General features: G+C 33.6%; 1 protein-coding gene across 1 annotated transcript in view; it reads left to right on the plus strand.

The window, feature by feature from the left end:
• DNAH8 (dynein axonemal heavy chain 8) overlaps positions 1-25,637 on the plus strand; it is a 145,977-nt gene that overhangs the window by 109,893 nt on the left and 10,447 nt on the right. The window contains exons 73-86 of the mRNA XM_026845011.1: positions 758-913; positions 2,380-2,535; positions 3,869-4,051; positions 4,517-4,622; positions 5,461-5,713; positions 5,809-5,999; positions 10,954-11,075; positions 13,759-13,877; positions 15,220-15,422; positions 16,355-16,428; positions 19,597-19,749; positions 22,180-22,335; positions 24,385-24,501; positions 25,232-25,333. Of these exons, the coding sequence (XP_026700812.1) occupies positions 758-913; positions 2,380-2,535; positions 3,869-4,051; positions 4,517-4,622; positions 5,461-5,713; positions 5,809-5,999; positions 10,954-11,075; positions 13,759-13,877; positions 15,220-15,422; positions 16,355-16,428; positions 19,597-19,749; positions 22,180-22,335; positions 24,385-24,501; positions 25,232-25,333 (2,091 nt within the window). The remainder of the gene's footprint in view (positions 1-757; positions 914-2,379; positions 2,536-3,868; positions 4,052-4,516; positions 4,623-5,460; positions 5,714-5,808; positions 6,000-10,953; positions 11,076-13,758; positions 13,878-15,219; positions 15,423-16,354; positions 16,429-19,596; positions 19,750-22,179; positions 22,336-24,384; positions 24,502-25,231; positions 25,334-25,637) is intronic.

Raw genomic sequence — 25,637 nt, forward strand, 5'->3', positions numbered from 1 at the left:
AACATATTCTGTGAGTTAGCCAGCATTATACTTGCTTAGAACAGAACTATAACTGCCAATATTGCTGTGCAGTGTAGTTCTGTGATTTCCAAATGTTCTTGGCAATTTCCACTAAGCATCTGAGTACTGACCAATGTTTAGATAGGTAAATAAATTATGTATTATAAAAAAATTACATATTGTACAATTAGACAACTGCCAGTAAGATAGTGCACTTTCAAGTATCTTATTTTGAGAACCCATCACCACGGCTATAGATCCCATATCTGTTAAAACAGTGGGTTTGGTTCTTAGCTTTTGGTTCTGTCAATACTTTCTGGGTCTGATTTAAAAAAAAATTTTCTAACAAAGTGAACATTTAAAAAAGAATGCATAAAGTCTTTTCATTCAGGGTGAATGTATGAGAAACCAAAGAGAGGACAATGCCAGAATCTTCAAGTTTACTTTGGTAAATATTAAGCCCCAAAAGCTCTCTTAACCTGTTTTCTCTTAATTGATCCCAATGGTTAATTTGGCTGTTAAGATGCCTTTTGACTTTCTTACACTTTCAAAATATATTTTTTAATCATTCTATATAGATAAAAGCATCCATAAAAATAGGATACTGGAAATATTTTTCCATCTGCATTAACCATTTTTTAGACATGCATCTGTTTTGGCTTGATGTCCCCATTATTTCTTAGAACAACCGTAAGTGAAGGATAATTTCAGTGTTTTTTTATTCCAAACTTTTTTTTTTTTTTTTTTGTATTTTCAGATTAGTGAGTGGAATCTTCAAGGTCTGCCTGGAGATGATCTTTCAATTCAGAATGGTATCATTGTCACTAAGGCAACTAGATATCCACTTTTGGTAGATCCACAAACTCAAGGAAAATCATGGATTAAAATGAAAGAACAGAATAATGAATTACAGGTGAACAGTGTTTCAAAGGAATTGTGTGCTATATTATATTCCTTCAAACATTCTTGCTTTGGGGTGTGTCCACATTTGAGTCAAGTGAAACTCTCATACACATATCTGACATAACTAACTTGTATGGAGACTGACAATGATGTAGACGCATCAGCAGGGAACTTGACAAGAGCAGTAAATCCCATTCAAGGACTTGGAAAAGATTATATATTAAGTAAATAGTGGTATGAAATCTAGCAAGAAGTGTGAAAGAGAAGGAGGTAGCCTTGTGATCAAAATTGGTTCGTATGTTCCCTATACAGGAATCTAGTCCAGCCTCCCGGCTTAGAGCAGGATCTACTAAAGCAGATTGCCCAGGACTGCATCCCACTGGGTTTTGAATACCTCCAAGGATGGAGACTTCACCACCTCTCAGGGCAACCTGTTTTAGTGTTCAACCACCCTCACAAAAAATTTGGGGTGTTTTTCCTATGTTTAAATGGAATTACCTATATTTCAATTTGTGCCTATTGCATCTTGTCCTGTTACTGTGTGCTACTAAGATAAGTCTGTCTCCATGTTCTTAATTTTCACCCACCAGGTGTTTATATACATAGGTAAATACCCTTGTGAGCCTTCATTAAACTAAGTAATCCCAGCTCTCTGTTTTCCTCATATGTCAAGTGCTCCAATCCCTTAATAGTCTTAGTGGTCCTTTGATGAACTCACTTCAGTGTCTCTCTTATATTGCTGGAGACAGAGGACTCCAGATATGTATCTACAGTACTGAGCAGAGGGGAATGATGGCCTTCCTCAACCTGCTAGTAATGTTTTTCCTAATGCAGCCCAGAATGCTGTTGGCCTTGTCCATCAGGACATTCCAGTAGAATGGCCCTATTTCATACCTGCAGAGAAAATCTTGAAAAAAACATGAGAACTTTCTGAAGGCCAAAACCTAGGAAGCAGTATAAAATTACTGATTTATTTATTTATTCTTGTTTTGTAGCAATTTCATACATTATTAATCCCATTTAATGATATTTCAAAGATCTGAGTTCATAGTATTGTAACAGCAATTCATTTGTTAGACAGAATTCAGGTTTCCAGTAAGAGTTTCTCAATACTTCAAAGCTAAATTTTGAGAAACTAGTCAAGACAGAATAGAAAATTAAAAGTTAGGTGTCTCTGATTTCAAAAAATATATGTAACATCTTCAATTCCCAATGAGCTGCACCAGTTTTATTTGGTACATTATTACTCTCATAATGAAGTTTTGCAGGTTCCATTTCAGCCAATCTTTTATTTCATCTTTTAATGGTACTTTTCATTGTATACACAAGAAGTATTTCTGCATAAATTGCTACATAGTCAATGTTTATTACTTTCTTTATAATGCAACTAACAAAACCAATGAGATCTGTGGTTTTCATGTAAGACTTTGGATAAATGTTTTTGTCCTTATATCAATTTATAATTTACTTGTTCAGGTAACAACTTTGAATGACAAGTATTTCCGCACACACCTAGAAGATAGTCTTTCACTGGGACGATCACTCATGATTGAAGATATAGGTGAAGAGTTGGATCCAGTACTTGATAATATACTAGAAAAGAATTTCATGAAATCTGGAACTTCTTTTAAGGTTAGTAATCAAACAAAAGACCAGGAATAAGTAGTTAGCTTTGTGATGAATGGTGTTTTGCCCTTCTATTCTAAACTTCTGCTGAATCAGGTAAACTGTATTTGGTAGGGTAGCGTCAAGAATCAAACTGAACTAATAAAATATAAGAGACAAAGCCTCATCTGAGTAGTAATTTCATGAGTCTAAAATTTGAGTTTTATTGCTGAAGGTACCACTTAAGATTCCAAACCGGAACTAGTTGTGTTTATCCTATTGAATGCTTACAATACTTTGTATTGATTTTCAAAAAATTTCATTTTATACCCTTTAACAGAATTGATGGAATCGAAAAAAGCACTCTATTCCTAGTGTGGAGCACTGATTGTAGGAACTGCAGAATCTTTAATCTGGAATAGAGCTGGTTTCTGATGGAACAAGACAAAAGCAGGAAGTTTTATAAATAATATTAAGTATCTTCCCAACCCTGAAAAATCATGAGTCTATCTGATCTTTATTAGATAAAAAATTACTCCTAAATTTAAAAAACAATCTCCCTTCAAACATCCTGAAATAAAATTACTGCACTTGCTGTATATTTCCATGTATATTTTCTCAAATAATCTTAATTAACTGGCTGGGATATGAGAGAGGTGGTAGACCAAATTGTTGATGATAATGAAAATAAAATGGTTGCTATTTTTGTGGAGTAGTTTTACTTTGAATGTCAGAGCGAACAATACGCTTAAGGGAGTGGTTTGGTCCTACTCATTCTTAAACCAGGTATTTGAAGTGGCCTTGGAGGGTCATACACAGGGATCAGATTTCCTTGTGCACATGCAGCTTTCAAGTTAGACTGTTGATTTGAAATATCTTCTGTAAAAATTTATGTGGAAAACTCTGAATAAATTCATAGTTCCTTTAGAAAGATCATTTAAGATCTGCTTAGTCTTAATAAATATAGAATCAATTTTCAGTAGTTTATGTTCCATTCTTGGATCAGATAATTTATTTTTCCCTGAACACAAGCAATTATTTCTTCAAAGGTCAGTTGTTTCTACCAACTTAATTTGAGGTGTGATTAGAGCACAAACCCTAAACCAAATGGTTCTGAAGTCACCAATTAGAACCCACAGTGGAAGTAATCTCTATATTTACCTGGGGAGAATGCTGTTTCTATAGTGTGCCCTAACTGCTACCTTTGGTTGTTGACTGTTATTTTAATGACAAATTTGAATTGCAAAATAAACTTCCTCTCTTTGGCATTTCAAGTGATATTTTTTTTTTTTTCTTGGTCAATATTATTGAGGTGAATACAGCTCATTTTTCTATGCTTAATTTCTAATTTACTCCACAGGTGAAAGTTGGTGATAAGGAAGTAGATGTTATGAGTTCATTTAGACTGTACATCACTACAAAGCTACCCAATCCTGCTTTCACACCTGAAATTAATGCAAAAACATCAATTATTGATTTTACTGTTACAGTGAAAGGACTTGAGAATCAGTTACTGAGAAGAGTAATTCTTACTGAAAAACAGGTAACTTAACAGTACAGACAAACCATAGTTATGCTTAATTTGTTTTTAATTTAACTGTTTTTAGTATGTAGGGAAAAAGAAATGTTCAAATAGAAAAAAAAATCAGCCATTTTCTAAGATTTTATTCAAATTCAGTATAGAAATTTTGAAATAACAAAAATACACCTAGAGGATCTTCTACGTATGACTGTCAGTATTACACAAACAGTTAAGCACAGCATTTGGCACTGATATTTCACAAGATATTGAAATACAGTGAGGTTTTTTTTTTAAAAAAAAGATTGTTATAAACCCACATTTTAGATACCTGACAAAGTAAAATGCATATTTCATGACCAGATCTGACTCTTCACCTATATCTTCAATCACATTTCATGAACTTGAAAAATCAGCAACTGGATTTTAAGTATGACTCATATTACAGTCCAGAAAGTGTTATGCCATTTTCTTTTTTTTTAATAATAGGAACTAGAGGCAGAACGAATTAAACTCATTGAAGATGTAACTTTTAACAAGAGGAAGATGAAAGAACTGGAAGACAGTCTTCTGTACAAACTAAGTGCAACCAGAGGTTCTGTATCAAAGGATTAAGCAGATTAGGCAGATTAACTTGATTCACATTAGAACCTTTCCATACAGAAATTGATTTATTAACTCAAGATACAATAAGAGAACATTCAATTGTAGAAATCTCAGTATGATGATTTACCAGAGTATGAGGGATTTGATACTATAGCATGCTGGTATATACAATCCTAGACACTGTGTTTTTAACACCTAAACAAGATTTGTGAAACATCCAATTTCTTGAGAGCTTTCTGCACCTCAAATGAGATAAAGTATCTGATCATGGGCAAATTCTTAACCCATTGAAAATGCAAAGTAAAATGAGCTATCTTAAATGGTCTTGAAAGACTTTTGCAGTAGATTAGGAGCCTGCACATGATCAATTACTATCTCTTTGGTGGAAAAAGGTGGGAATTTCCAGCAAATCGATCAGTAAGTACTTGAGATGCAATGAATACTGTTGTGTGACCATTGCTTTTGAGACCCTAAGTCTTTCTGAGTGTACCAATCAACGGATTTTAAAATAATTTAAATACTGTATATGAATATGTATCTTGTGTGCATAAGAAAGCTGACTTCTCCAGTACATGCTGCAAAGTTGTTGGTATAGATACATTCATATTGACATAGATTGAATGCATTTGTTTAGCATGTTGAACACAAAAAGAATTTTAGTATTACCTACTCTGTTTGATTCCCATTTTAAAAGCTTTCTGCAGTTCAATAAATCATTTCCATTTGTTATAAATAATTCCTGTAATTTGGCCTTTTAATTTTTATATATATTAAGTGAAAAAAAATGTTATAAAAATGTCCTAAGCATCCAATATTTGACTTTGTAGGTTCACTAGTAGATGATGAATCCTTGATTGGTGTTCTGCAAACAACTAAGCAAACAGCTGCTGAAGTAGCTAAAAAGTTGTCTGTGGCAGCAGAAACTGAAGTGAAGATTAACACTGCTCAGGAGGAATATCGACCTGCTGCTACACGTGGAAGCATTCTTTATTTTCTTATTACAGAAATGAGCATGGTCAATAATATGTATCAAACTTCACTGGCTCAGTTCTTGAAGTTATTTGATCACTCCATGGCCAAGTAGGAAGACACATGTTTTTCTACGATTCAGATGTCTTTCCAATGTATTTCCTGTTATTAACATGCTTTCTTTGTGCTTTGTTTTAATGATTCAGATCTGAAAAGTCTCCTTTACCTCAGAAAAGAATCTCAAATATTATTGAGTATCTTACCTTTGAAGTTCACTCATATTCTGTTAGAGGCTTGCATGAAAACCACAAATTCCTCTTCACCCTCCTCCTGACATTAAAAATTGATCTTGAGAGAGGACATGTGGAAAACAGAGAGTTCCATGCACTTATTAGAGGTAAGTTTAAAAAATTGTGTTATATGTAGAGCTAAGTTCATCTTTTTGAAGTTTTATACCATTTCAAAGTATGACTTTTTTGGCTGCATGGTTTCTATCAATAGTTCTGTGGGAGCTGCCTCTGTCCTTATCCCTGCTGTGGTCCAGTAAAGTTAGACGCAGTTTCCCATCTCAGTTTTACCTTCACCACCTACCCAGTCTGTGCTCTATCCTGGGTTCAGGATAATAGTTCTGCTTCTCTCCATCAATTGGTCTAATAATAGTATATTTTTGTATTATATTTGTACCTTTGTTTTTATAAATTAGGTGACAACTTGCTCCTTTGCTTCTCTGCTTTGATGGAGCTGAATAAAGTTATCTTCTAAGATGTGAGAACAGCTCCACAAAAAGTGCAAGAGGTGCTACAGTATTTTATCACTTTTATTTGGAGCTTTCTCTGACTTTTGCCAACCAGCTAACACTGACTTTTAGAGAACATAATGTATTTCTGTGTCCCAACTGGCCAGATCTGCCTTCTCTGTACTTTGTGAATTTTTGTCTCTGCTGAAAAATGTGATCGGGATTGCTTATATGGAGGTCCATATAAAAACATTTGAATTTTACAGTGTTCAGATGAATCTTGCAGGGTTCTAATGTCAAAGTAGTGAACTTAGATTTGAAGATCATTACCTGCCTTTAATGAATAAAATGGATACAAACCAAGATCAAATTCACTTTCTGTTTTGCTTTCCAGTTTGTTGTAATGGTTTTATCCTTCAAGAATGGTATTCAGCTACCAATTTACCACTGTTGTGAGTCAGGGCGTGCTTGGAAATGCTTTAAAAATAAACTGTCTACTTTAGTAAGCATTAGACAAGGAACCATATTTCTTGGCTTGTCAGCTCACAAATTCTTGTTTTGCCAGAGGAAAATATAACTTCATCACCTGAAGCAGAAATCCATCACCCCTTTTAACTGATGAGAATCTTTAATAAGATACAGGAGTACTTTTAGCAGTTTCTGTCTAGAATATACAATTGTGGTTTTCTGCATAGCTTTACCCCAGTTGAGTTAATAGTAAGAAATTCTTCTGATTTGTCAAATGACACTGAGAAATTCTTCTGCTGTATAAAATGACACCAAAGTAACAATATATTTTCTATAATTATTCATGTGATATTAAGTAATATTGGGAAGTAGGCAGATGCCTAGCCAAGTTGTCCTGGACTCTTAGGTATCTTCTGCAGTTATTCAGTTGTTCTATTTTCCTCCTTGGATGGGCAGTTCTTGGTGAAAAATGAATGCCATGTTACCAGATATCATCGGGCAGCTGAAGAAAGAATTTATTTGAAAAATAAATCTCTCTTCCTCTTTCTTTTCCAGGAGAGCTTTCATGGCTTATCATCAGCCATATTATCAGGGGATGTCTCAGTGAAATAAGCATTGCTAATTGACATGAAAAGTCTCTAGAACTCATTATTCAGCTAGTCTCAGGAAATTATCAACTCTGGATCTTTTCTTCTGCTAAAGTACATGAATTGAATCTCATTCCAAAGCCAAACACTGGGCCTTTCCTGAATATTTTAATGTGGTGGCTTGAAGGTCAGCAAAACAGAGAAAGCAGGTCTCCAAATTGTAGGAAAATAGCCTCCCATGATGGTGGTATAGAATTTTTATTAAAGCTGTAGAAAGAAACAAAATCCAAAAGATAGAAGATAATCTAAGCAGTTGACAATTTTGTAGGTATCTTGACACTTAGGTAAACTGTGTCCTTTACAAGTATAAAGTGAGAGACTGACACAAGTGAAGATTATGATCTTCTCTAGCAGAAAATATATTTTACTAAGAAGCACCATAAATATTACAGAGCATGTTACAGAGGAATTGCAAAACATCTTTGGCTTTGTTGACTTAAATAAAAGCCAGAAATATTGCCAGCTGTGCTATTTAGTGAACAATGATTACATCTGAAAATTAAGAAAAGTCTTTTTGGCTAAAGTGATAGTCATTCTCTCACAGAATTCAGTAATTTGAAGAAATATTCCTGTTGGCCTATTGTATTAAATCTGCAAAAGATGTGGTTCTGGAACAGACTATCATTTTGTAATAAAAATGCTAATAATTAAGAGGAAGTTCTGAGATCCGTATGTGAATCCCAGGCAGTTATTTCAAACTATGTATCCTAATGCGAAAGACATAAGTGAATGCTTCAAGGAAACTTGAATACAGACAAATCAGTATTTGCACCTCAGATTTCATGAAGCAGTCTTTTCTGTGAGGTTACTGAATCTTGTCATGCCTGGGGTAAAGGGAAGGAGAAAAAAGCACAACACTAGGAAAACTTCATCATAAAAACAAATGAAGTAGCTTTACATTTTTGCATGACACAAATAATTTGGATTTGTATATAGCAACTTAATATTCTTGAACAAGAGTCTGCCCTTTAATTGTCCCTTCTGTAGTTCATGAAAACATTCAAATCATATATTAAACTTGCCTAATTCTGTTTCTTGATTATATCTAACTGTATCCTTATGTGGAGGAAAGCATGGCAGAATTTTTTCTAGATGCTGAAACATTTCATATATGCCTATGAATAGCAAAATGAAAACTAGTAAAAGGAAAGACTTTTTCAAGCATTGCGTATTTAACTCATTAACATAACAAATTATTAACCATAACAACTTAGCAGGATTTATCAAAAGACTAGGTATGTATATTAATAGCAAAAAATGTCAGGTATTACAGTGAGAAACACATTGTTTACACTTTTGTAGTTTTCATTCTTCATTGAATAAGTCTGCCTCAAAAAATTAAGGTTTAAAAATTTCCCCAAAAGCAAAAACTTCCCTAAGATCTGTTTACTGCCCACTCATTGAAAGTTTTACTTTCTTTGATGTTATTTGTTTCCATTGGCCTACTAATGACCAGATTCAGTAAGGGAATTCTTCTGTTTCTATTTAAGGATATTCAGGTAACTAGGAAAATATTTAGTATTTCTGAATCACGTATTTATTCTTTTAAAAGAAGAGCTGCTGTTTCCTGGAAATCATCACTGATAATGTAAATAAAATTCTTGCGTCCTGGAAGCCTGTGGGAAAACATCTCAAAGAATCAAATCTTTCCCTTCAAAATTTATAATGTAAGCAGAAAAGACTTCAGGAAAATCAGAACTAATTTGTTGCATTATAGTATTTGCAGCACCATGAACTCTCTCCTATAATGTGTCAGAACTTTAAAGTAAGTCTTGGTTCATTAGCCGCATCAAAAATATCATTTAATGTCTTCCCAATATTTTCTTAAATAACAATATTTGTGCTTTAAAAAAAAAAAAATCTTAATCTTCTTTTGACTCCAATGACGTTTGTCTTCTGTTCTTTTACTTCTTGCTTTCATGATTCATGTTCTCTACATTCCATTCGTGCATAATTTGAGGATGAGGTTGGTGCAGGTTAAGAAAAAAGATCTCTGTCTTAAAACCTCTTGGTATTCTATGGAATAATTAAACACAGTTTGTAAAGTATTATTATATTAATTGAAAAGGAACTACATATTTATATATGCAGTTTTTGGTAAGCATGTATAATTTGAAAATACTGAAATAATTAATGCTCATATATATAGACTATGTATACACACACATATAACTCACAAATAAGTGCTTAAAATTAATAGTTATTACTCCAAGGTGGTTTTTTAGTCTGTTTGCTACAAGTTGGTGATATTCATTATACCAGAGACTTAAATTAAGAAATCATCTTAGTTCTGAAGACCACTGGAACAACAGCCTCCAGTTTTCCCAAGAGGCATTAATTACTTTGTGGAGGACTGGGGAAGAGGCAACTACAAGAAAATTATTATAAAAAGTTAATTATGATAGAGTAAAAAGTTAGTCTGTTTAAAATTGTATTGCAGTCTTATCCCAGAGGTGTTCCTTCGTTATTTCCTCTTCAATTGCATATCAGAGGATGTGAAATGTGTATTATCTACTGGCTATCTGGCCTTATATATACTATTTTAAATGGTTTGTGCTTGTTAGGCTGATCTAGGATTGGTTGATTCCATCAGTCTAGAGTTTCTTTCTTCTCTTGTGTTTGGTTATTTTGTCTAATGATCCCACGAGATTACTTTGCTAACATGTATAACATTCTTTAGATGTTACAACTATGCATTTCATTAGAGAAGAGGTAGAAGTTTGCAGTTGAGAAAAAAGACTTTCTTTTCAATTTATTTTCTTTTCAGGAATAGTGGGATAAAATATAGACTCTCTAAGGGAAAGTCTTCAAAGGAATATTTTTATCTTTCAGATAAATACAAAATAATCTTTACTGTATTTTCAGCACAGATTAAAAGGAAAAGAGACTGTTAAAGAATTTCCCATACTTCAAATATAATCAGTATCAATGTATAAACTTATAGCAACAAACTGTGTGGAGCACATGATCTAATATGAGAGGCTGAGAAAACTGGGCTCGTTCAGCTTGGTGAATAGAAGGTTTAGGGGAGACCCAAATAGTAGTCTGCCAACACCTATGAGAAAGCCATTAAGAAGACAGAGCCTAGCTCTTCACAGTGGTGCACAGTAGGAAGAGACAACAGAAATAAAAAGAGAGGTTCAGAGTGGATGTAAGGTGAATTTTTTTCATTATGAGGACAGACAAACATTAGAACCCATTGTCAGAAACATTGTACGGTTTCCATCCTTGGAAGTTTTCAAGACCAGACCAAGTAAAGACCTGATTTTCTCTCGTAGCTGACCCTGCTTTAAACAGGTTGGAACTAGAGACCTCCTGAGGTCCCTTCCAGACTAAATTAACCTATGATCTTATGAAATAAATGATAAATACACACGAGTAGAATGAGTACTCCAGTGAAAATTACATGGGCCAGAAAATATAACTTAAAAAGAAATATCAAATATATCTTGACCCCTGGAACGACAATGTATATTTCATCAGAATGTTTTTATCTACAGGAGGTGCAGCATTGGATTTACAGGCTTGCCCACCCAAACCATTCTGCTGGATTCTTGACATGATGTGGCTAAACCTAGTGGAACTGAACAAACTTCCCCAGTTTGCAGAAATTTTGAATCAGGTGATATCTACTTTTTAATGTTAATAACCAGCTTCCCAATCATATGTGCTCCCACACTTTACATTTGTAATGCACAAGAGATGTAGTTAAGAATAAGTCCAGAGAGAATACAGAATAAAGGCAGGAAGTGAACAGTTAGGTAGCATGAATAGGAGTATATTTATTTGCTCTACTTCTTTTATCTGCTTTATTGTATTTTGTATTATAGTCATTGAGGTAGAAAGAGAAAAGAACAGGAGCAAAGAACTAGTAAAAAAGGAAGCTGGTGAAAGAGACAGAAATAAGGAGAAAGGATAAAAAGGCTCAGAAAGTTAATCTATGAGTGTCAGGTTTTAAGTTAGTGTTTTATGTCTTGAATCTGATAGATTTCTATGAGTAAATTTTTTGCTGCTTGTTTTAAAGTTCTAGTTTCCGTTCCAAGGTTAACATGTTATTCAGATACGATAACCTACCTATAAAAATAATATTTATTTTATTAAGACATACATGAACTTACATACATGTAAGCTTGTGACATGTTTATCAGTTATTTTCTTTTTTTTTTTTTTTTTTTTTTTTTTTTTAACGTAGCTAAAACACTCCCTAAGCCTTTCTCTTTCTGTACCTCCTAAGCACTCCTTGTTAATCAGGATGATAGCCAGGACACTAAGTTCTTCTTGCTGTTACAGCACTAGTCAGCCAAGTCCATTTTGTGATGGCATTTTGTGCCCTGAAGGAAGTAGATCTTTAATCTAAATGGTGTACCTGGAAGTGGTCCTGGCTATTTCCCAACTCTGTATCAAGGCAAGATCTGGATATGTACCAGCCCATTTTCTCCAGGTTTTGGTTTCTGGAGGTATCAAAACAGGATATTGAGCTAGGAGAAAGTTGGAGGGATTCTAGTTTGGTTTTCACTGTGGGTTGTTAGGGCACACAACCCAAAATGCATGCCACTGCACACTCACTAACATTATTTAAATTTAGTCATGGGGTTATGTATTGTCCTTTTAATTTGTAGATTTTAATGGTTCTGTTACAGGATTTTTCTAGAATTGGTGCAAACAAAGTTTTAGACTCCAAAATATTTAGATAACCGTTACTCCAAAAGTCCTCCTTTTTAACTAATCTTTTAGCACTAACTTAAAATTGCTCTATATTTACAAGTTGAAATGTGACAGTTAGGTGATTTTAGTAATAAAGATAGAATCTGGGAGTTTGCCAACTGGCATATAAATAAAAAATGCAAATATTGAAACATCATTTTAATAATTATTTACATCCATTAGATATGCTGTTCTATTTGGCTCATCATACTAAATACAACTTTATCATTATTCATTTAGATACAAACAGGAAATTATTTAAAGTAAGAAAAAAAAAGTGTGAAAATGGTATGCCCCGTTTTCAAGAGGTTGCCTGTGGTTTTCTTTTTTTCATGCCAGTTACAAATTCTTTTCTCCTCTAAAACTTAAGTTCTCCAGTCCAAGATGGCTAACTTAATTTAATAAACACACATTTCTAGATATGTCCTATTCCTACATATTTTAATGTCTTTATATGTCTATAGGAATATTCCTATATATTCTGTGTAACACTTAGATGACTGTGTTCCTTTTCACACTTTTACTACTTCCAACAGTGGGCAAGTGAGAGATGGTATAAAGAAATATGTAATGAAAGTTTAATGATTTTACTGAGTCAACTGAAGTCCCTTTAGTCAGTAGGCTGTCTCTGGCTGTGGCATATCTTTGAGAAGGTACCCCCTCTGAATACTCTCCTAGCATGTGCTCAAGTTGATGTCAGTTAATGTAGGACTGAGCTATTTGCTTATAAAGTAATTTTTTTCCTCAGACTTGGATTATAGTTCAGAAAGGGACATTTGGTGTTATGAATCTCTCTGAATGAGTTTCATTATAGGAAATACATGGTTGGAAGAGGTCCCTGCATGTTCATTTCTCACTCCTCTCCCAGTCCATTCTTGGTGTAGGTTGTTCTGAAACTACTTCTTTTTGAAACCAAGTCAGTCATCTGAACGGAGCTCCTTGGTTTATAACAGGCATATGGACTTGTATTTCAGAGTAGATGGTATCAGTGTGTTCCTTGTTCTCTTTCCAGTGATACTGCGGTAGCTGATTCTTCTCAGTCACTGCACTAAAGGCTCAACTGCATAGCAATTTTCACTGTGTACTGTCCACCAGTATCCCCTGTCCTATTAGGTCATGGGTTCTAAGAGGTGCCTAAATAATGATCATATTTGTGGTGAGATTTCTTCTTTCTCAAGTCAAAAGATTACTAGTCCGTTATTTTAATTTGGGATTCTTTGGCTGACTGGACTCTACTGGGACAGACTTTTCTATTCCTCTTAGTCCCTTGTGATCAGAAGGAATAAATTAATCACAGTATGTTCCTTTTGTAGTATAGAATCCTTCTGCTAATTATTGATGTGTCTTAGGTAGCTGCATGTGTTTTGGAGGGGAATCCATGGATAACTGATTAGCTTAAGAGCCTGCATCTTAATACTTAAATTTCTGTTTGGAACATCTTAATAGCAATTCGGATGGTGTATGTCTTAAACACTATATACTCTCAATGATACTTGTAATATATCCTAATATAATAACTGACTCTCATTAAAATATAATTTACAAAGGGATTTTACTACAGATTAAATATATTAATATGTGCATTAATATAATCAATTTAGATAGCCTGCAATGAGAAGGGATGGAAAAGTTGGTTTGATAAAGATGCTCCTGAGGAAGAAATTCTACCCGATGGATATAATGATTCACTTGATACCTTTCGCAAGCTTTTACTCATCAGGTGAGCATCTTCATAAATTTAGGAAATACCATAGATGGTTGCATCATGTGTCTCAGTCTATCAGTTTGCTATTATCATAATAGAGTAATTTAAATTAATTTCTGGGTGACATGAAATATCATTTAATTCACTCACATGAAATTTGATTTAATTCACTCACTTTGGAGCTATCCTCTGAAGAATCTAAAAAAGTTACTTCTACAAATTTTTTTTTTAGTTTTGCTGTTATGGCATGACAGATAGAAACTGGGAACCACATTTCAGCCTTCTTCAAAAAGCCACTGAAAAAGTAGAATAATCCAGATAGTTTTCCTTTCAAATGAACTATTTAAAATAACTAAGTAATTAAAAAAAGAAAAATAACGGATTTATGAAAATGCAAAGAAAGTATTCAAAAGCCCCACATAAGTGTGCTATAAATGATTTTATTGCAACAGCTAAGATCTCTGTGGCAGGGCTTGGGATAGAATGGATTTCCCCAAAGCAGCATTCAGCTGCCTTATGCATGAGATCATATCTTCCTATTTTCATTGTATACTTTCCAAGTGCTGCAACAAATAAATCAGAGACACTACAAAAAAACAACAGCATTCATTACTAGACCATGATTTGTCTTTGGAGCGGATTCAACCTGTGCAATAAAAAAGGCCAGAATCTCATGAAAGAACCACTATATTATTATATGCTATACACCCTGAAGGGGGAGGGGAGTATCTAAGTCCTAAGACTTTAAGTAATAAGCTTATAAATTGAAGCTTTACAAAGTCATATCTTTTATCTAAAAGTAGTTGTTTGGTTGTTTTTATTTTCCCATGGCTAAAAAAAAAAGAAGGCTCATCCCCAACACAAATGCAATACAGTAAAAGAGTTGAGGCTGTACCCTAAAAGACTAACAGACCCAATGAAACATCTGCAAAATTTTACTAAAGGGCAAAAACTATCTTAAATTTCCCTACTTGTGTTCTCAAATACAAAAGCTATGTTTAAAATGAAGAATGTCCCAACCTGATAAAGGTACCCAGAACAGAAAATTCTAGTACAAATTGTTTACATAAGGCAACATTGTAGGCAATTGAAAAATATTGAACAATCATAAGTAGAGGGGAGACTAGCAGGTCTGTCTATTATTATATCTGTAAGGACAAACCTACAAGTGTATATGTGTTATGCAAGTGAATGTGTGTGTGTGTGTGTATATATATATATATATATATATATATATTTGCATATTATAAAAAAAAAAAATCTCTATTTTATAAATATAGAGTGTCTAATCTAAGTCTAGCCTGTGCAACAGAAAGAGGCAATGAATTTGTCTCTTGGTATATATTTTAATTTCTAGGTCTTGGTGTCCAGACCGAACTCTTTCCCAAGCCAGGAAATATATTGCAAATTCCTTGGATGAGAAATATACAGAACCAGTCATTTTGAATTTAGAAAAAACTTGGGAGGAAAGTGACACACGAACACCTCTCATCTGTTTCTTGTCTATGGGATCTGACCCAACTATTCAGATTGATTCCTTGGCTAGAAATCTTAAATTGGGTATGAAAGTAATTATTCATCGTCATGTGTTAAGATACAGAAGAGTAATTTAAGTAATTTCAGAGCCTGTTTTTTTCTGGAAAGTATTTCTTAAATAGTGTAACTTTTGTTATACTATTATTTCTTTCTGAACCACTATATTAGAGATAAAATAATATTGTAAGTAAAAGATGGTATGTTGAGAATCATTCTGTGTGCAGATGGACAGTAATGTTTTCAGTTCTTTTTTAATAAATTCTTATCATCCTTCTCAGTGATGATATTTTTTTAATCCCTATTTGTAAAAAAATATTTACTTTTTTCTTTTTTTTTTTTTTTTTTAAATTCTGGCATGATGACAATACTGTTTTCTTGTTTAAACTCTTTATTGCAGATAATGTAAAAATAAGGAATCTGCTTACACAATTATTCAAAAAATACACATAAGATCTGCATTTGTATATTCTGGTCTTTATGTCTACATTATATGGACATTTTGGAAAATTGTCTTCCAACAAACTGAGTTGGAAGTAGATACATATATTCATGATATTAGTCACATTAATATATTCACAAATACAATTTTGCAATTATGCATTGTGCTGATTTGTGTGGCCTCATTATCTACACTGGGTTCATATTTCAAATGCTGTAGCTTACTTCATTAAAATTTGGCACAAATTCCCAGTGACAGTAATACCGTTAGTCACAGTCTTTCACTTCTGCAAACACTGTAAATATTGTGGATGCATATTTTGTTATTTTACAAAGTTTCAATGTTTAGAAAATACATAGTAGCATAATATGATGGTGAAGGGATTCTACTTTCATAACTATATATTTTTGCATTAAAATGTATTTAATTGTGCTGTATTTATATCACTTGACTGAATTGGAATTATTTTTCTCAAGAATATAAGTTCATTAATCATATATTGTCAATTATGTTGTAGAATGTAGGACCATCTCTATGGGTCAAGGACAAGAAGTCCAGGCACGCAAATTAATACAGATGTCAATGCAACAGGTGGGGGAAAAAAATCATTGCAATATAAGTTGATTGTCTGTTTTATTATTCTTTTATACCTCTTCTGCATGTTCACCTTACTGTCAGGCATATCTCAGGGTAAACAAGCCTTGAGTGACTGAGCTTAAAAACATTCCACTGTGGGATGTGCATGTGGTAGTGGAGTCCAAGTCAATACTTCAGGCAGCAGTGATATTGAGCAGCTTTTCAAAGGTAGAACATTCCCTTCTTAACACTATGTTGTTAGCCAAGAGTAAAAGGACATTGTGTCCTAGTTCTGTCCTGATGGACTTGCAGATCCCACCTCTTTGTGCTTTTTTGTTTTGGTTTTGTATTTTTGTTTTTCCCCTGTGAGAGCCACTTAGATTTTTCCTCACATCTGTACTAATGAGAGGGCCTCTTGCTCACCAACAATTGGTTTTGGTTCTTTGTTTTTTTAATTGCCAGTCCTTTTGGCTTCAAGTCCCAAGGATGTCTCAGAATTTCCAAACAATTTTTAAGAATTTTTCTCTTAAATATTGTAGTGTATCTTCTTGTGGCAGATGATATTCTCAAATAGTAGAAACATGAGAAGTGTAAGCAGCAGCTACAGAAAGATGGTAATTGAAACCTCAAATAAGATATAAAAGTTACAGTGTAAAGTTAGCACAGTCTGGACACTTCAAAGACTTGGCAATAGTGTTGCAAATGAAGACATACAGATATAGTTGCATGTAAACTCAAAATATCAGGAATTAATCTTCTGCCGGTATTCTGAGGGCCTAGAATATCTCCATTAGTAGGGAGCAGAAGACTGCAAGAATTTATATTGATAAATTAAACATATTTTTCACATGACCATAACTGACAGGTAGTCCTTAATAAACCAGGAATACAGCACTGCTTGTAATATTTGTCTAAAGAAACCTGAACTGACTTGTGTCCAGTAAAAGTTTTGTTTGGAACCATATTACCTATTTGTTAACCAGTATATGCTTTCATACGTACAGTGGGAGTATTCATCAAATGTTAGATAAAAAGTTAAAGATGGATTCATTATGAGATTTAAAATTTAACTCCTCAGAATATATGGCATCCATCAGATTCCCTGGGTCTCTGTCATCACCCCTTAGACTTCTGGAAGCACAAATGGTGAAAATGAGATCACAAAACAGAACACTGGAAGAACAAAAGTACTTTTGAGACTGTTGCAGATTAATGATCAAGATCATTTCAGATTTCCATCTGAAATAAACAGTTCATCACTTTATTCTCTTATGTTTAATCATAATGTGATGACGAAATGCTTCTTTAGACTTTTACAAAGTCCTGTCCTCTTAATCTGATAGATTGAAGTGCTTCAGAGCCTTTCCAGGACTTCCTGTTTTCATGCAGAAAACAGAAAAGGTCAGGCAGTATCTTTTAAGGAAATTCCAATTGTATTTTAAAATCATAGATTCATAGAATAATTTGAGTTGGAAGAGAGCTTTAAGGGTCATCTAGAACAATCCCCCCTGCAATGAGCAGGGACATCTTCAACTAGATCATTGCTGCTATCTATGAGATACCTTAATTTGAGGCAAAAAACCTCAGACCCTCTTGTTAAATGATATTTCTTCATTTGACCATAGTACAATTTGCTTCATTTGTGGTTTTCTATTGTGGACATATATAATACTTGTATATGGCCTTTACTTCACACTTTTTAGACATTACGGTATAATCCAAGGTTCATCTAGCTAATGCAGCCTTGTTTATGGAAGTTCTCTATATTGTAACCCAGTAACCTCTCAAGTTCTAACAAATGTTGTGACATCAGTACTGGAATATAGATGGGGGGAAGAAAAAACAAACAAACAAACAAATCTCTTTACAGCAGGTAGCATTTTCTATGGTCTGTAAATGCACATATGCATTTCCCGTACTTCTTTATGTTTGTATGCCTAGAATGGTCAGCATCAACTTGCAGTTCATTGGAATGGTGAGAACTGGGGCATCCCTGCCTTTATTTTGCCATCAATTAAAAGAACAAGGATGCTCAAAACAGCACTCCAGTAGAGCTACTAGTGCCATGGTGGTGCACACATTTTACAGAGGAAGGGATGGATATATGAACATCAGATTTGAAAGAATAAAACAGAATTAGTGAATATGATCACAGTTATCAGGTGTTTTTTCCCACCTGTGGCCAAGATTGTATAATATGATTAAAACTGCTGTGCTGTATTACAGGTAGATAATTTTCAAAAACTAAGCCAGATTCATTTGGAAATGTGACAAATTGATTAAATATCTTCTTCAAAAAAAGTGGATCACCATAAAAGAAGGAAAAAACCTCCTTCGTTTAATATATATTTTTTAATATCCTTCAGTTCACATTAAATATATCAATTATATTTTGTCAGTGAATGTTATTTATTTATTTTTAAATGAGCTAAAACAAAATTACCAAAATGAAATTACAAGCTGTAATGAAATCCACACATCACTGTTTAGAACTGATTAAATAACGTTCCATTTTAATATCAGGCTTCTGATTCATTAGGCTTCTAAAGTGATGCTACAAAACCTGATTGAATTTAAATTCATAAGCAGAAGTGCAGAGAGATAATAATCAAAATAGAGCTTTCATGCAATTTGAGAGTTGAATAAGATGAAAATTAATATGCAAAAGTTCAATTTCATGCAAATGCATTTATTGCAGATAAATTAATTGCAGTTGAAAAGCTTTATTCTTGTTACCACCTCTTCACGCTTACTCTAGATTATGTTATTAACAAATAAGTTTTTAAAAAGGTATTCCTTAGATTTCAGCTGTTAGTTTTCCACTCACATTCTTTTGGATCTGATGGCAGGATTGCTCATCGCTGGTGTTTTCCTGGGAGAGAACAGGAATTACTTCTTTTTGCCACTAGGTAGCACTAATACTTTACTTAGAATATTGGCTCTGATATTTTCACTGTGAATAGGATGTGGAAATAACTTTTGCATCAACTTTTCCTATTTGTTTTAACTGTTCCAATATCATATCAAATCAAATGATAATACATATTCAAGAACATACCAAAAGTCAAAAAATAAAAGAAAAAAAAAATACATGCAAGACCAAAATTTATTCTAATATAGACGGTTTTAGCATTATGAATAACTTGTTCTAAATTTTATATAATAGTCGATATTTTTATTTAGGGAGGCTGGGTGTTACTTCAGAATTGTCATCTTGGACTGGATTTCATGGATGAACTACTAGAGACACTTCTTACTGCTGAAATACAGGATGAGACATTTCGAGTTTGGCTAACTACTGAACCACATCCTAAATTCCCAATTGCTCTGCTACAGGTTTGTTCAAGCACTTAAGTCAGGTACCTCATGCCATGAAAATTATTCAGATTAAGTGTGTAATGTAAATGAAATAAATGGGGGAAAAAACCCAAACTCAAGAGGAAATTACCTTAAAATGCAAATATCACTTTAAACAGAAGGTTACTTAACTGGCACTTCTCAAAGATGCATTATGTATGTGTGAGTTCACACTAATTATGTACACAGAAACACTTGAATCAAAACTATCAGGCTTTACCTATATCCCTTTTTGCAAAACCAGATGCTTTGTGAACAGAGTAATGCCTACAACTGCTCTTAGACTCTTCCAGATTTCCCTATCTGAAATAAAGGATAAAGGGGACAGAATACACATGGATAGCACATCTCAAAGAACATCATCTGCCTAGAAATAACCTTTTCTTTCTTTGGATAAACTATAAATGGTGGTCTTTAGATCTCAAGGAGATATTTTTCATCAGTACCAGGAAAATTGCCTAGACTCTTGCAAAGTGCATTTAAGTCACTTAAGACAGTTCCTAGTGCTCTCACAGTGGGTCATAATGTTAATATCTAGAGTAATAGGTGTGTGTTGACACTTCTGGGTTCATAGACCGCTTTCTTCTTAAAAACAGTGGGAGTCTCCTTAGTGTTTCTCATTTTTTCCAAATAAAAATAGATACAATACCTGATACCTAGGATGTGAAGAGGGGGAAGGGTTCCTTTCTCAAATTAATCTAGGAGACAACCTTCAGCAAGAAAAGTATGTCACCATGATAAAACACTGTGTATAGAAAGCTAGCTCTATGGACCTACACTCTCTTGTATTATCTCAACAGAAAATTAAATTATCCTGCATCTTCAAGGGGTTAATGAATAGTGAGGTATATAAACATACAGTTTGCTAAAAGTGAGAATAAGGAACTTGAGAAAGTTGCTAGATGAATCTTCATTTATCTCAAAGGTTTCACATGTGATTACTCAGTCTATAGTGTCATGTTATCTGTTAAAATTTTAACATATTTAGGGATTCCAGAAAATGAAAAACTGACAAACCAAAGGTCAGCTTCTTCTCAGAAGAAAGGAGAGAATAATTTGCCATATATATATATATATATATATATATATATATATATATATATATATACACACAGAACATTAATCAAAAACTGAACAGGGTATAATTTGAAATGTGGAAAGACCAATTAGCAAGTGTTCCCATTCACTCCCAACACCCTACTGTGTTCATGTGCAGATAGGTCCTTGCAGAAGACTGGAGCTCATCTCTGACACAGCTTGACTGGGCTCTGCAGCCCAGAAGTAAGTTTGTGAGACTAAAATTGAAAAGTCATTCCTTAAAAATAATTGAAGTTCTTTACCACAACTATGGAGATAGTAAAACTACCAGGTGAAGTACATATTCATGAGTGTCTTCAATTAAGTGTGTCTTAAAAGTAGAAACAGGTCAGAGCTATGCTTGCATTCAGCCTGTGGGCAACCTGGCATTTACTATCCTTTCAATGTATGCTACCATGTTACCCAAGTCAGACAGACAAGTACTTACTGTTGGAGCAGAAAAATACTTAGTTTTTATTTGGGTTCCTCCAGCATTTGAAAGTGTCTCAAGGAATAAAGATTCTGGCAAGGCCAGTCTGTGTCTGAACTAATAGATTCAATTGCCCCATGAACATTACCCACCACTAGAATGCAATAGTCCACAGGGATAAGTAGTTGCAGCGTTCTCTGATGTGAAAACCTGTGCTAACTAGCACTCTTCCAAATAACATGCAGGTATGGTTTGATGATTAAAATTTTGTAGCAGCTATTCCCATTAGGCAGTGTGCATGAAACTAAGGGCCTATATATTAAGGAGCTGTGGCAGTTTACTACCACAAAGGTGGATTCCATGCCTGCTGACCAGAGTGCCCAGGAACTTTCTCAGGTGAATCTAATTTACTGCTGCAGACATAGCCACAGAGTCCAGAGTAGCCACTGTGAACACAAAGATCTGATCTGAGAAGAGGTGAGATTTCTTTGTATTTACTGTGAAGTTCTGGGACCAGAAATGCATCAGAGTTCTTATCATCTCCTCTGGATAGTTCTCTTCCATCATTCAGTCATTCAATTAGGGAGAGAAAACCATATGATAACTTCTGAAAAGCATGGCAAATGCTTCTAGGTTGTTGCTAAAAATTCTTAGATCCATGGACAAGTGTCAGTGATGGTTCTGACCAACATAATCTGAAGGTCTGTGTTCAGAATATTTTGAGGCCTTATCTAGTATATACTCCTTTTATGCAGTTTATAGTAAAATTACATATCAACTTTCTATTTACAATGCTTCAGTTATTTAAATTTTATTTATAACTAACAGTTGTGACATTTTTGTATATTGCTGGTTTTGTTTCAGTAAACAAATCCAATTTCCTTACCTTTTTCACATGACAGATTGCTATAAAGTTCACGAATGAACCTCCCCAAGGTATACGTGCCGGATTGAAAAGAACATTTTCTGCAATTAATCAGGATCTGTTAGATGTTAGCAATGTGCCTATGTGGAAACCTTTGCTTTACACTGTAGCTTTCCTACATTCTACCGTTCAGGTATTTTTTATAAGGTTTGCAAATAATGTTATAATATATGGAGTCACTTTAACAGAGCTTCCTGAAAATACACGTTCTGATATTTGTTGTAGCACTATGTTGCAGGGCTGAAGCTTTACTTTCTATAATTTGTATTTCAACGTTCCTTATTCTCATAATTGTTTTATAAATTTAATCATTTTCATACTATGAGCATCTAGAATGAGGGGTTTTTTTCATCTAACTTTAGTTGTTCATAAGTTAGTCATTTGGTATAATGGAAAGAGCTCCCTCTGTAGTCAATAGGTAAGCACCCCAAAAAAGAAAATCCGACTATGTGTTTTAGCTAGATCTCTGTAAGAGTGAATAATTTTCGAGAGCCATATCACTCTTTCTATCCATTGATTTTAAGGGCAATCTAGATGCCTAGAATAGCTTTTTGCTTTCTAGATGACTAAAATGAAATGAAATTCCATCACTTAGTGTCTTGTTTTCATCTTATTTGTGCCAATGTGTTTTCTACATTAATTCCAATGTGAGCACAGTATCTACGCTTTGTACTTTAAAGATATATCAGTTTTGAGATTACAATAAATACCAGCATCTTGAGCTCTCTGAATACACCTTCTTTTCATCAAGGACATCAAAATATTTATAAAACACTATTTAACCTTAGGATCTATTGAGCTGCTCAGATTTTCAGTGTAGCAAAGATGGTGAAAGAAGGACAGTTTGCTGGAGGTCCCTATTAAGATATGGTATTCTGCATTATTTTCTTCTTTCTACCTTTTTATAAACAGTGAGAAAGTTGTTCTGTGCACTGCCTCGGGATTATACTCTTCTTGTGGAACCAGAAGATCTAATCTTATTCAACCATCAGTACTTCTAAAAACTCTTATAGCTATTTGTCTGCTCAGAAAATTTATTTATGGTTTGCCAATCAGCAAGCAATATATACACTGCCCTGCTCTTAAACTGAGCAATTCCTAATATCCTTTGGTGACAAGATTGCTCTAATAAATATACCTTAAGAAGTAATTCAGAGAATTTGGCAGAATATCATTATACTTTTCTGCAATGTATTATTGGTTAATACACTGTCTCATCTGCTTATAAAAAATACTTGTTTTTGAAAAAATATAAAAGTTTTTTTCAATTCTTTTTAAATGTTACTTAACCAGATGTCAAAGATTGTCAGTCATTGTTGACCTGGTAATTTACCTCTAATGAATATATTTTCACTTAGTCAATTTTAGAATGTCAGTATTACACTGTTTATTCATTTAATAAATGTCTGCACTATTCAGCAATTTAATTCTTAACTTTTTGGATTAATTTGTTCTACATTCTGAAAAAAATCATTGAGCGATATAACTGACGTGACTAAAACAAAGTTGTGAGAAATCTGATAGTGTTGGATTTTTAAAATGTTTGGGCTGCGGATTATATTCTCTTATAGTCAGCTCTTTTTCTGTTACTACATTATTTTATTTTCAAATATGTATGCAATGATAAATTTGAGTAATGTAGTGGTGGCAGACATATAATAAAGTTGTGAATTTTGAAAAAATTTATATTAAAATACAGTTACAGTAAGACAAAAGCGGCAACCTAGAAGTCTTTGGATAACTGAGTATTAATACAGGATCTTGAAAAAACGAAACTATCAATAGTAGACAGTATATATAAAAAAATTAAAAACTGTAGAACTGTTGAGTGTGATGAAAATGCAGATATTTGGTAATTCTTTAAATTGATTAATATAAAAATCTGATCATCCACACAGACATGAGACATTTCAAGTCTGTGGCTGATACATTGATTAGTAAAGGTAGCAATAAATTATTCTGTTACTTTTCCTATCAATATTTATCCCTTGTGGTGTAACTTTGTTTATTACTAAACTTTGTTTATTACTGATTTGTATGAGGCAAATAGTAGTTTCCCAGGCTAGCTTTCTTCTTCAGTTCAGTTCTTTACTCCACTTTTATTGTTATTATTGAACATTCATAATGAAAAAAAATTGTATGTTGTTTCATATACATACTCAGTTTTAATTGTATTCCTAAGGAACGACGCAAGTTTGGGCCTTTGGGTTGGAATATTCCCTATGAATTTAACTCCTCAGACTTTACAGCCAGTGTTCAATTTATACAAAATCACCTAGATGAATGCGACATCAAGAAGGTGAATACTAAAATTTGCATAGAGTATATTTAATTGCCTTGTACAACATCTCTGTTTTTTCTTCATGTTACTGTTTATAATAGTTTATTCATTGCTTCTCTTTCAGTGCAGCTTCTAATGATCAAAGTTTCAGATTCTCTTTAAGACAGTTAAGCTGAAATATTTTGTGTGCTATCAGCAATGTAAAAATATGTAATAATTAAGTTCTTTAAGAATTTGATCTTGGTTTTTTTCAGTACCATATCTAAAATATTTACAGGTCTATATAACATTTGTTTTGAAAAGGGATCTAAAATATTTTACAGAGTTTGTAGAGCCAATCAAGCCCTTCTACGGCTGACATTTGGTCTTCTACTATTTATCAGGGAATAATGTAATAGACTAGCCATTCCTTGCAAAGCAGCACTTCGCCAGTAAAGAAAGATGAGAAACTGGGGGAAGGGGGCAAAAAAAAGAAAGAGGAGAGGCAATAGCAGCTGAGAGTGATTTCAGGTCACACAAGAAATAGTGTGATATATTTCTAATAACAGGACCAGGCCCAACTCAACTATAAAGTTATAGAACTAAGCTCAGAAAATACATTAGAAATTATTTTTTTTTTTCCAACAATGATCTTTTCAGCTTACATTTCAGAACCTTATGAGCTTCAGATTATGTTGAAATTACAGGTTGGATACCACTTTCTTACATGTTATAACTACAGACTTTCATTTACTTTACTTGCTTCCAGGGGATATCTTGGAACACAGTACGCTATATGATTGGAGAAGTACAATATGGAGGCCGAGTCACAGATGACTTTGATAAGCGTCTTCTTAATTGCTTTACAAGGGTAAGAGACCTTGAAAATACATTTTTTGTCATTTTTATTGGCAGCTGCAATACAGAAATCAGAAGACCCTTCTGCTGACTATGCACTTCTTCACCAGTTTATAAGACTCTTCAGAGTAAAATGAATTCTTCAAAATATCATTCTTTGGTAGTGAGGTTCTTCCCCTTGGTTTCTCTTTAATAAGGAACAGAAACTATTCAAAAGACTTAGCTGGGACTCAGAAGACATCACCCTTAATTATTTACTCATGTATTCAAGTAAAATTAGATGTAGTAGCTAAAACAAGAACCCTAATTCTCTAAGA

This window comes from Athene cunicularia (assembly GCF_003259725.1).
Source record: "Athene cunicularia isolate RWA chromosome 3 unlocalized genomic scaffold, athCun1 chr3_part1, whole genome shotgun sequence".
Taxonomy (NCBI): Eukaryota; Metazoa; Chordata; class Aves; order Strigiformes; family Strigidae; genus Athene; species Athene cunicularia.